General features: G+C 53.7%; 1 protein-coding gene across 8 annotated transcripts in view; it reads right to left on the bottom strand.

Annotated features, from left to right (window-relative positions):
- Nucleotides 1–12,509, bottom strand: part of SRCIN1 (SRC kinase signaling inhibitor 1) — a 75,172-nt gene that overhangs the window by 25,578 nt on the left and 37,085 nt on the right. For 7 of the 8 annotated variants that reach the window (XM_060203603.1, XM_060203602.1, XM_060203604.1 and 4 more), the window contains 9 exons: nucleotides 11,022–11,045; nucleotides 6,429–6,624; nucleotides 5,712–5,910; nucleotides 5,212–5,305; nucleotides 3,897–4,759; nucleotides 2,795–2,887; nucleotides 2,522–2,565; nucleotides 1,496–1,683; nucleotides 320–495 (listed from right to left, as the gene is read on the bottom strand). In XM_060203603.1, coding sequence (XP_060059586.1) covers nucleotides 320–495; nucleotides 1,496–1,683; nucleotides 2,522–2,565; nucleotides 2,795–2,887; nucleotides 3,897–4,759; nucleotides 5,212–5,305; nucleotides 5,712–5,910; nucleotides 6,429–6,624; nucleotides 11,022–11,045 — 1,877 coding nt within the window. The remainder of the gene's footprint in view (nucleotides 1–319; nucleotides 496–1,495; nucleotides 1,684–2,521; nucleotides 2,566–2,794; nucleotides 2,888–3,896; nucleotides 4,760–5,211; nucleotides 5,306–5,711; nucleotides 5,911–6,428; nucleotides 6,625–11,021; nucleotides 11,046–12,509) is intronic. The other variant, XM_016191619.2, reaches the window with a different exon arrangement.

The raw sequence follows: 12,509 nt of genomic DNA, 5'->3' as shown, positions 1-12,509 counted from the left end.
AATGAGGCAGGCAGAGGACAGAGCTAAATCAGGCTGCAGGCCACAAGGAAGCCAAACTGTGGACCACTAGGAATCAAGACCGTAGCAAAAGCAGGCTCTGAGCCAAACAAAGAAGTCAGGCATTGTGCCAGATGGACAAAGGTTTGTGGGTCAGAGAGAAGCGGGCCACAGAGAAGGAAACCAGGCTTCGGAACAGAGCAATGTCAGTCACCTGTGAGTCAGAAGCAAGGGAGCATCGTCTCCCAGTGCACACAGGTCGAGGGCACCGGGGCCGCACCCTCAACCCTCAACCCTCCCGGGCAGCTGGGCCCAGCCTCACTTGAGCTGTTGGGTGATTAGCTCTTCGTCGTTGAGGTAGCGCAGCCGCTCCTCCTCCACCAGAGTGCGCTGCCGCTGCAGCGGGTCCTCCTGCCGCCGCGCTGCCTCTGACACGCGCATGCTCAGCTCCGCCTCCGTGCCCTTCAGCAGCGCGCGCAGCGACTCCTGGTTTTGGAGCTGCAGGGTGCAAATAAATGGACTGCTGGACAGGATGGGAAGGCTGGAGGCGCATACCACGGAGAGGGCTGGCTAGGAGCAGGCTGGCAGAAGACTGCCCGATACGGGGCGGCTGCACAGAAGATGCCATTTCTTGGCCGTGGCCTCGAGCAGATCAGAGGGGGGTTAAGGGAGGAATGAGGATAGTGGAGGGAAGAGTGCTAGGCTGGCTTCTACTGGAGGCGGAAGGTGCGGTTGGCTGCAGGGTTGTGGTGGTGAGCAGCAGTGAATGGAATAGGGTGATGGCAGCAGGAGGCTAGAGTTACATTCTAAGGAAATAGGCAGAACAGGACTTTGGGAGGGGGGACCAGAGGTGGCCTTCTAGGACCCAGCCTGCCTCACAGCTGCAAGGTCAATGGCTTCAATGAAAGACTTTAACCCTGGGCGTGATAGAGTTAACGTGGCTGAGATGGAAACATTATGGGGAGCCCTTTTTTTTTTTTTTGCCTCCAGGGTTATCGCTGGGGCTTGGTGCCTGCAGTAGGAATCCACTGCTCATGGAGGCTATTTTTTCCCCTTTTGTTGTCCTTGTTGTTTATCGCTGTTGTTATTATTATTGCTGTCATTGTTGTTGGATAGGACAGAGAGAAACTGAGAGAGGAGGGGAAGACAGAGAGCCCCCATGGGGAGCCAATTCTAAACTCAGTTGGTACATGGTGAGGGCAGGAGAGATCTTAGCCATTGCCCATATGGCCACTCTGTGCCCCCTTTCCAGCCTGTCTCTGCTCATTATTCTCACCTGACGGGCCTAGGATGACAGGCTCTTGACTGGTGGGACCATCTGCCAGGCAGGGCAGTGGGAGGGAGACTGCGCTAGCTTGGGAAGGGGGATCTGAAGGGCTAGGGGGAGGGCTTCTGCCATAAAAGGGGAAGAGGAAGGAATGCATGGGCAGGAAGGAACTAACTGGGACTGCCTTGAGGGATACTGACAGAGGCAGGGGGCTGTGTGGGGTGGACGTACCTGGAGTTTCCTCAATTGCTGAAGCTGATTGCGCAGGTCACTGGTGCTGCTCTGCAGGCCACGCAGATACAGCTGCATCTGCAGTCGGCTGACAGCAGTGGGCTGCCCTGCGGGGGTGCTGCTGGCTGAGGGTGCTGGAGGGCCAGACACTGGGGTGACCCCACTGCTCCTGCCTCCTGACCCGCAGGCTGCAGAGAGGGATCACGGGCATTGGTGAAAACAAATTGTGAGCCTGGAAGAGTCTGGGGGCAAGAGCCTCTCCACTCTACTCCACACAGTAGCCAGTGAAGCACCTGGTTCTTACTTCCTATCCCTGTTGGTAGCCAACCCCTCTGTAGGAGCCAAAAGGTCAGAGTGAAATAAAACATGTCAGGTTAAGGTGATTCCTTAGTCCAGTGGATCCTGACAGTGTAGCTGTTGTTTAAGAGAGGAACAGGGGGGAGTTGGGTGGTAGCGCAGTGGGTTAAGTGCATGTGGCGCAAAGCGCAAGGACCCTCGTAAGGATCCCAGTTCAAGCCCCAGCTCCCCACCTGTGGGGGAGTCACTTCACAAGTGATGAAGCAGGTCTGCAGGTGTCTATCTTTCTCTCCCCCCTCTGTCTTTCCCTCCTCTCTCGATTTCTCTCTGTCCTATCCAACAACGACAACAATAATAACAACAACAATAAAACAACAAGGGCAACAAAAAAGAATAAATATCTAAGAGAGAGAGAGGAACAGGGAAGCTTGGAGGTGTGGACTGCTTGACTGCACATTTTATCATGCACAAGTACCTTAGTTCAAGCCCCTGATCCCCAGCTGCAGAGAAGAAGCAGTGCTACAGATGTCTCTATCCCTCTCCCTATCTCCCCCACACACCTCAATTTCTCTGTCCTATTAAATAAAAAGAAAGAAAAAAAGAAAGAAAAAAAAGCCACCAGGAGTGTCAGATTCATCATGTAGTTATCAAATCCCCAGTGATAAGTCTGGTGGCTTTTTTTTTTTTTTTAAAGAGAGGGAGAGAGAAAGGGGTGGAAGGGTCACTCACGTGCTGAGGGAGTGGCTGCTCCATTGGAGCCTTCAATCTTCTCACTGTGACACAGGAGAAAGATGACCCTCAGGAGGCTGCCCTGGTTCCAGGCTGTCATACTAGGGGAGACCTCCTCCCATCCCCTCATCCCAGGGTGAAGTCCCAGAGAAAGGGAAGAACTCACTCAGGGTCACGAGGCAGGGCACTGACAGAAGTGAGTCCAGGCTCCTTCTGCCTTTCCTGTCTGCCCTCAACCATAGACCCCAGCACTGGTTAGGAGAAGAGGCTTACCTGGGTGTCTCAGGCTCTGAGCCACGAAGTAGAGCACTTTGCACCAGGCCTGTGAGGCTGGCGATCTGCTTCTCCATGGCCTCCATGCGTTCCCTGGGGTGGGGGGTGGGGTGTTACAGACATCATGAGGATACCCTCCTCAGAGCATGGGGCTCCTCCTGCCCACCACTTGCCATCTGATAGTACACAGACAAGTCACAGGGCCCCAACACCTAACATTAAGAGGACAAGCCCACAGTCCCCCTAACAATGGCAAGTTCCTTCTCCATCTGACAGTCACCCCCTGCCTCTTCAGACTCCTCTCTCACTAGGATGGGTCCCACCCCAGTCTCTTTGTGCCTCTGCAAACATTCTTCCCTGCCTGGAACCCCCCCCACACACACACACACACACACACACACTTCTCTAATGTCACCCCAGAATCCCCAGTAGCCTTGAGAACTCCCTCCTCCCACACCACGTGTACGACTTCTCAAAGGAATGCAGCCATATGTGCCTCCTCCACCAGAATGGCAGGAACCAGGTTTGCCCAGCATGGAATCAGTACTCAGTGGAATCAGTACCCAGTGTAGTGCCTGGCTGTGCCCTGCTCCCAAGAAAGCTGTGTGCATGTGAGCCACCTCTCACCTCTCAGCAGTGCTGCCTGATGGCAGAGAGGTTTGACTAGTTCCCTTAGTGCCTTCTCATCCCATCACCATTAGGAGAGAGTGGAAGGAGTTCCATTTCCTCAGCTCAGAGGCTAAAAGAATGTGTGTTGCTATTTCTCCCTGTACTCAGTCCCTACTGAACTTCAGCCCACCTTGTGCTGGACAGCTCTCATGGCTGCGGATTGGCCCAGCAGGAAAAGCACTATACAATTCTGATTTAGTCTCATGTTTAGCAGGGGAAACTGAGATTCTGGGAATTGCTGCAAACCCGGGTCTCTAGCGTCCTTGCCTAGGGTCCCCTGGTGCAAACTTCAAGGTTATGGCATGCCAGTCCCTCCAGTGCCTCCTCCACCATATCCAAGAAACGCCAGCTATCCCTCCTGGTCTACTCTTCCTGATCTGCCCTGTCCTCTTCCCTAGCCTTAAGTCACCCTCTTCTACCCAGCTTCCTTCACCTGGTCTCCGTGTCCTTGGCCGGCACCGGCGGACCAAACCCGACGAGCGGGCGGTCCCCAGGCCCTGGGAAGAGCTCGGGAGGGGGAGCACCGGTCGTTGAGGAGCCCCCGGTGCTGCGGGTCTTGCCTCCAGGGCTCTCGGCGAAGACAGACGAGGAGCCTGAGTCTTTGCGGAAGGACTGTCGCACAGGTGAGCCGCGACTGGGAGGCCCCGAGTAGGGGCTGTGCGGCTGCGGAGGGGCTCCCGGGGGCGCCGCCACGTCGGTCAGCTTCTGCGGCGACGAGGGCGGCAGGCGGAAGCCGTAGCTGTCACCATAGAGCTGGCCGCCGCCCGCCGCCTTATACAGGGAGTCCTCCAGGTCGGACTGCAGCGCGGCAGCGGAGTAGGTGCTGAGCGAGCGCACCGAGCCGCGCTTGTACAGGCCTCCCGCGCCGGGGTAGGCGAACGGGTCGCCGGCAGCCGCGGCCAGGCTCAGGCGGCCCTCGTGGAGCAGACCGTAGGGGTCGGCGTAGAGGCCCTCGCCCTTCACCAGCACCATGCCGCCGGCCTTGCCCGCCAGGTCTTCGTCGGGCTTCACGTCGCGCCGCTCCAGGATGGCGCTGGGACTGGGACTCACGCCCTGGGCGGCAGGGGCGCCTCCCAGCCGCTCGGCCGCATGGTGCACCGGGCTGCCCGCATAGGAAGGAGGGCGCCCCCCGGCGTAGGACAGGCGAGAGCGCGAGGGCGAGCCCGATGGCAGCCCCGACGGCAACCCCGAAGGGAGCCCCGGTGGGGGCGAGCCCGAGGCCAGGTGCTGCGCTGGAGACAGGTTGTTGAGGCGCCGCGTGGGGGACGATTCCCGCGATGCATACACCATCTCTCTCTGTGCAGAACACAAACCCCGCACCCCACGTGGCTAGTCACAAAGGATAGCCCTAGTCCCTAACTGGAGGGGCCACCGGGCGCTTAGGATGTCTCACGGCCTTGCTCCTGATACATGCGGAGCCCCTTTCCCATCTGGACTCCCAGCGTGGAAGGAAAAGTAGCAGATGGCGAGGCATCAGAGGGGCAACCGCAGCCCACCCCATGTGAGGGCTAGAGAAGCAAGAGGAAAGGGTGATTCCTGAGAACAACCCCCCCCCCCAGTCTTGAGATGTGTTAGAGAAAACCTGAGCAGATAAGGGGAGGGGCTCCCCCAGGTAAGTCCACAATTCACTGCTTCAGGCCCTATGTCCACTTCTCTAAAGCTAGCTCAGGCTCTTAGTGCCAACTGTCCAGACCCCATGGAACCCATCTGCCCAGCCTCCCTCATGCCTGGGGCATTGCTAGTCATACCCGGAGGTCCCCGTTGGTGAGGTGTGAGCCAGGGAAAGCAGCATAGAGAGGTTCCTTCCTGTAGATCTTGATAATGCTGCGGTCCTGGATGTCCCTGGGGGGTGCGGGGAGGAAGATGCACAGTCACCACCACCGCCCAGCTCAAGATGAGGAGGGGTAGCGTGTACTGCAACCAAGAGGGATCAGGAGTTTCACCCCCTCCTAAGACCTTGCTCAGTGGACCTCATGCCTCAGGCTAAAACACACATGCACACACTCGCACACACATGCACACCACAACCTTCACCCTGCATCCACTTTCCCAATCCTCGAGGGCCATCCCCAAGCCCCACAAACGAGTGGAGAAAGGTTTGGGGGAAGGACGGGACTGGGAAGACAGGTAAGGGTAGGGCTGTAGCGCCCCGCCAGGAGGAGAGGGGAAGGCGAGTGTCCCAGGTTGTGCAGCACCCCTTCAGGGAAGGATTCTAGGGAGCCCCACCCCACCCCGAGGCCACACCCACCGGACGTCCTCCAGCTCGTAGAAGACGTTGCGCGCTTCGTCCTTGATGAGGATGGCGGTGTTGGGCGACTTGAGCATGCCCATGGTGAGCTTCTGCGGGAACATGTGCGCGATGAGCGCGTGCAGCGTGTCCAGGCTGCTGACCTCGTGCGTGATGTGCACGCGCCGAGTCTCCTCCCCGAACTGGAGGAACAGTACCCCTGCGGAGGCGACACCGCGCTCTCGGTCAGTACAGCCAGCACGCCGCCGGCCCGGGGAGCCCGGGGGGCCTTGGGGAGCCGCGCTGGTCCCGCAGAGGCAGGGTCGGAGGCCTGACGCCGTCCCGGAGTGCAGATGTACCCAGTGGCTCATGCTGCCCTTCTCGAGACGGGTCGGAGCCCCGCTGGCAAGGAAATGGGACTGGGGGCTGGAGCAGGTGGGGCAGAAGCTGAGAGGTCTGGAAGGACAGAGTGGCTGGACGGGCATGGGGGAGGGGTGAGACGGAGCGGATGGGGGAAGGGGTCAGTGCAAAGGGGTGAGAGGAAAAGAGAGAATGCTTGCAGAGAGATAGGGAGGGGGGTAAGGGGTAAGGCAGCGGATTAAGAGATGTTAGAGACAGAGGTGTGGGAAAGAGAGCCAGAGAAGAGAGAACTGGAGAAGACAATGAAGGAGGGATCCTGGGCAAGCAGAGAAAAGGGAGGAGCCAGGGACCAGGAGGGAGGATGGACTGAGGATGTACCTGGCGAGCGCAGCTTGGTCTGGCTTGCAGAGCGGGAGAGGGGCAGGCTCTGACGGAAGCGGTTCATCCTACTGAAGCCCAGGGGCAGCTCAGCCTCAGACATGGTCTCCAGCGACTCAGCTGAGGCATATGACAGCTTGGCTGCCTGGTCTGCCAGCCCGGGCTGGGCTCCCTGAGTGTGGCGCGAGCTGCGGGTCTGCAGAGGCAGGGCGGGGCGAGAGGAAGCAAGCCTGAGCCCCCACCTCCAGGAGCCCCCTCTAGGCAGTGACACTCTGGGGAGAATCTTCAGGATTCCAGCCTATCTGTATGGCTGCAGGAGAGCTCCCCTGCCTCCTGCCTCTTGGGGCCTTGCCTCTCTAGGACACCCAGCAGGTGAGAAGTGGGCAAAGGACTCAAGTGCCCTGGGAAGCGAGTCAAGAAACCATCTGAGCAGGAGCCATGGGCACGCCTGCTATTTTAAGCTTCTAGAGAACAACAACAACACAAATTTGTCACCGAGGTGAGCAGCAGAATCATTGAGCAAATTGGGGCATTAGTTCCAGACATTAATTAAGCGGCGGGTTTGTAAGCGGCGAATTTATCCTTGGTGGAGCTCAGAGGGTGGGGTAGGGGAGTGAAGCAGGGCCCGGGGAGAAAGTAGAGAGAGCTAGGAACCCCAGGGCCCCAGCTCTGGGAAGTATGGACCCTCATAAAACTGAACAGAATGGCGTGGGGTAACTGACAGAGCCACCATAAACACTCCAGGGACAGCTGGGCCCCAGTTTTTCTTAAGACAACCTGCTCAGTCCATGCAAAGCACATGCTAAGTTCTGGGGGTCCACATAAGTGCATGGCAGATGTGTCAGTTCTCAGCCAGCCATTCAGGCCACAGGCCTGGCTACCCTCCCTGAAAGGCCTCCCCTGCTACCTAGCATGGCTGCCCCTTACCCTGAAGCTACCACTGGGAGGGACCCATCTAGCACAACAGGGGTAGAGAGGGTAGGGTGTCACCCCTTGGCCTTCCCCTATCCCAGGGCAGGACTGCCTGCTCTTTTCAAGTACTGCCTATTGACAGGCCATGTTCCAATTACGCTTTAAGAACCTAGTTTTACAAGATCAGAAGAGAAAACACAAGTAGAACCTGATTGGAATTGGTGTATCGCACCAAAGGAAAAGACTCTAGGGTGGGGGTGGGGAGAACACAGGTCCAAAAAGGATGACAGAGGACCTAGTGGGGGCTGTATTGTTGTATGGAAAACTGGGAAATGTTATACATGTACAAACTACTGTATTTACTGCCAAATGTAAAACATTAATTCCCCAATAAAGAAATTAAAAAATACTAAATAAATAAAATACAGAACTATCCCCTTTTAAAATCATTTGTGTTGAGTAACAAAACCTAAGGCATTAAAAAAAAAACCAAAATGTCAACTGGGACATCACTATCTGACAAAGCTATAAGCACTTTTGTTTTCAGGGACCAGGTAGTAATACACCTGGAAAAACATACATATTATCAAAACCTATCATATTATCATATTACAAAGACCCAGGTTCAAACCCCCGAGCCCCTACCTGCAGTGGAAAAGCTTCATGAGTAATGCTGCAGGTGTCTCCCCTACTTCCTGTTTCTCCCTATCTCAACCTTTTACTCTACCAAAAATAAAAATAAATCAATACATATTTTTATTTTTCTATCACAATTTTCTTTAAGTCATATATCAGCTTGAATAATGTATTTATCAGCTTGAATAATGTATAGTTCATGTCTAATGAATTCATGCAGAAAAGCTAAAGCCTTTAGGTTTAATCATCAAATGTTTAATAAAAATACAGGGTTATTTTTAGGGTTATTGAAATGTTTATAATACCTTCTGGACACAAAACCCCAGTAAGGGAATTACTAAAGGAGGTTATGTGGAAAACTGAGAAATATTACACATATGCCATCTACTATATTTTACTGTTGGCTGTAAACCATTAACCCCAATAAAGGAAAAAATATTTATTTAAATAGTAAAAAACAAACCAACAAACAAAAAACCTAGTTTTAGCTAAAGGCTGGGGCTGTCACTCACGGCCTCAGCTCCTGCCATTTTACCCCAGCCACCCCTCTCAGACATGTTCTCCACACAGAAATTCATTTATTTCAAGGGGAAAGAGTAAATGAATCAGGTCAGCATTCCATGTTATGTTTATATGCATGTATATGTATCACACATCCATGGATATTATTCAGTGTCAAGAATAATCTGGTTTCCTTATTGTATTATTTTTAAAGAACTGCCTATTGACAATAACAAATGACTCAAAACCATTAACATTGGCTATTTCCAGGTTGAGGTAGAGCATTCTCTTTTAATTTCATGTATCTCTTCACTGGGTAAATTTTGTACAATCAGAATAGACTGCTTTTGCCATAAAAGAAAAAAAAATCTCTAAAAGGAACCATTTATTCTCCTCAGCTCCCTCCTTCCTCAAATCCTGATTAGCTCCTAATTAATCTCTATTTTCGTATTAGCTCAATTTAATGTTCCAATCGGATTAACATTTTCAAAAAGAGAGGATCTTCCTGTGATGGGTAGTATACTCACTATCTCCATGGTGGCTTCAGGGGGGTTGGTGAAATAAAAGGTCAGATTTGAGGGCCTCAGACAGTATCCACCCTCAAGCACAATGTTAGTGGGCCTGAGTGTGGAGAGGAGAGGTGTAGCTTAGGGACTAGATCCCCTTGGAGGATGTGTGTGGCCCTATTTGGGACTCCAGCTGAAGTCTAGACTGATTACAGTCTAGTGCTAGCCTGTACTGCTCTGCTACCTCAGTCCTGAGCAAGTGTGGGGGAAGCAAGTCTGGTGGTCACAAGTTCACCAGGAAACTGAGATGTCAGTGTTTGTCAGGCTGGTGTGACCAAGAAGCTACAGAATGCAGGCAGAATGGAGCAGCTGTGGCAGGGGGCATACTGCCTGGGTGTACAAGGAGAGGTACCACTAAAAAGATGGAACAAGGTTCAGGATGAAGGGGCAGGGAATTCTAGGGATGCTAGCTGCTGAGAAGGCAGAACCCTGCCCAGAGGACCCTGGGAGATAAGATGTTCATGTTTCTTGTCCCACGAGTTCTTGTGTCCATCCTGGCTCTTCGGCACCTTTCCCTATTCACAGTCTTTGTAGAAAACCCGTTAAGGTGAGAGGAAGCCCCCAGCACTCCCCTCTATCCCTGGGCTGAAACAAAAGGGCAGAGGACAGCAGGATACTCAAAAGTATGTCTTGGCTAATGAGGGAGAAGGCAAGAGAGCAGAACAGTGGTTTAAGCAGAGCTCTCCAAAGATGGGAAAGTGATTGCTTCCCAAACAGCACCCATCAGGGAAGCAGTTTTATGTTGGAGCCAGTGACTGGGCAGAAACTGGGCAGTGGGAATCTTGAATAAAAATTCCCAAAGGCTGTCCAGAAACTGCAGCAGAATCACTTGAGAACTGTTAAAACACTACAGCAGCCCACTGGAGTGAATCTAAATCTTTGGGGCAAGGCCTGGGGCTCAGGACTTTTGACAAATTCCCAAAGTGATTCTGATCTGCAAGTTTAGGAATCAAGTCTGCACCTGCAACTCTGACAGCCAAGGAGGTCACTATGTAAGACTCCACATGAGACATGAGTCCTGACTAGGACATTCATGTTTTCCATCTTTATAGCAGTTCTATGATGAAAAAAAAAAAATCTCCATTCTATAAAGGAACAATTGAGGCCCTGGAATCATGCAACTTGTCCCAGGGCACCGAACTGGCTAGCAGCAGACTTGAATTCACCACCAGGCAGCCAGCCTCTGGTTCTGCACTGAATCACTGTACTCTGCTGCCTCCTCCTCCAGAAAGTCTGTGCCTGAAGCCATGATTTACTGCCTTCAGGCCTTCTCTCTGGGACAGTGCAACTAACAAGATTCCCAGGGCAAGATAACACTTGTAGAGTCTGGGATGATTGCCTCCCAGCCCATCATGATAGTTAGGAGACCAAGGGCTGGAAACTCTAGGAGGCCAGCAGCAGTATAACATGGTTCAGCTTTAGCTCTGGATACCACAGAAGATAGAAGAGACACCCCAGGGATCAGTGGGGCACATTTTGTGGGGAGCAGACAGCTCTCTAGCTGTAAGTTATCCAAATCCTCCTGAAGAGGCACAAGAAGGCACCCCTCCCTGGGCTGAGCCCTGCAGTTGAGTAGCAGGTTAGGGTGCTGGGCTGTGTCTTGCCCAGAGCAGACCAGTTCTCCCACAGTGAGGAGTAAGAGGGATGAGAACCCACTACAGACCCAGAGTCTCCCTGAAAGGGGGAGATCAGAGAATAGGGCTCTGAACAAAATCCTGTTCTTCCCACCAGTCTGTTGTTCCCCCCTCATGGTGTGAGGACAGAGTATCAACAGCCCAGACCCCCAGCAGAGGTGGTCCAAACTCCCACACTGGCAGGTGAACCCAGACATTCTCAAAGCAGCAGCCACAGCCTGCAGACTCAAGGCCCACCGCCCGCAGCAGACACACACCCCTGTGCCAAGCGTGGCGGGAAGGGGCAGGGGTGGGGCAGGACAGAACATGCAGGTGTCACAGAAGCAGAAGCACCACACACTGACCTTAAAGCTCCAGTAGTTTGGCTGCTGATGGAAATAAGAGAAGAGATAGTTACAAGGAGCCCAGGATGGGAAGGCTTGGGGCAGGAGGATGCTAGAGACCCTTGGAGCTCATCACTCACCCCAGAACATGGGCCTTCCACCCAACCAGGAACAGGAGGGAGGGAGGAGCTACTGAGAATGAGTATACACCACTCTCTGCTGAGACCCAGGAGGCTTGAGCACCTCCAAACCCTGTTGGTAAAGGAACATTCCAGGTGTTTACAAGCCACTTATCTTCATCACAGTAACTATCTTCAGAGAGTTAAGGCAGGCAGAAGAGCAGGGGGCCATGATACAGGGGGACCATGAGTCACTGGAAGAGCTGAGTCAGAGCTTTGGGGTCACAGCAGTGACCTTTGGGTGAGGGGCAACTTCAGGGGTCAGGTGAATTTGAACTGGGTCTTGGAAAATGAGCAGATGGAAATTGGGAGGAAGTGCATGCTGTGCTGAGGCAGTGTGGACAGATGCCCAGGAGGTAGGCCGGGGGAGAATGTGTTGTGGGAACGGTCATCAGTCCAGTTTGGCTGGGGAACAGGGCATAAGAAAGCAGAAGCTTAGTTTGCAAAGAGAGGCTGGGGGTCTAAAGAGTGCCCTTCACTACTGAGTGAAAGTAGTGAGACTCAGCTGAGGGGACAGGCAGAGAGCATGAGTACAGCAGGATGAAATCAGAGTTGGACCCTGGAGGACTGATGGAGCCAGAACAGAAGAGAGGCCTAGAGGCCAAGGCCAGGGCAGAGTGGATGGATAACAGTAGTGGACAGATGTCATTCACCCCACAGCACTGGGTCATGGGTGTGAAGTCAAGGGCAGCAATAGGTACTGGGGAGACTGAGAGCATGGGCCATATTTTTGGCTGGATAGATGAAAGCAGGGGACTCTGAAACCCTAAGATGCAGGACCTCAGGTACTCCCCATTCATAATAACCTGGGGTCACCCAACCCTCCCTGGAGACCAGAAGGCCCTTCCAGATGGCTAAGAACTAGGGAGGAGTGGCCTGGAGGCTGGGCTGACTCTTGGCAAAGCTGCAAGTACCCTGCTGACCAGTGCCAGGCTCAGTAGAAAGACAGAGGTCACAGATGGCTTGGCCCCGGGGTGTCTGGCACCAGCAGACAAGATTCCCCAGGCCTCAAAGCCACTGATGGAGTAGAGGGACACTGAGGACCCCTGGTGGGGGAAGGACACCTGGCTGGGACTTCCCGTGCCATCTGAATTCTTACTGAAAATTTCATCTATTAAGCAGAAAGGAGCTGGACACAGGCTGACTGAAGGAACACCAATGGGATGAAGGCTTTACTAAGCTATACTTTCAAGGTGGGGTGGCACTGGGTGAGAACTGAGAAGAAGTCCACTCATAGGGGGTCGGGTGGTAGTGCAGCAGGTTAAGTGCACTTGGTGCAAAGCACAAGAACCTGCGGAAGGATCCTGGTTCGAGCCCCCAGCTCCCCACC

The sequence above is a fragment of the Erinaceus europaeus genome, chromosome 12 (genome assembly GCF_950295315.1).
Source record: "Erinaceus europaeus chromosome 12, mEriEur2.1, whole genome shotgun sequence".
In the NCBI taxonomy this organism is placed as follows: Eukaryota; Metazoa; Chordata; class Mammalia; order Eulipotyphla; family Erinaceidae; genus Erinaceus; species Erinaceus europaeus.
This window is presented reverse-complemented; position numbering and strand designations above follow the sequence as displayed.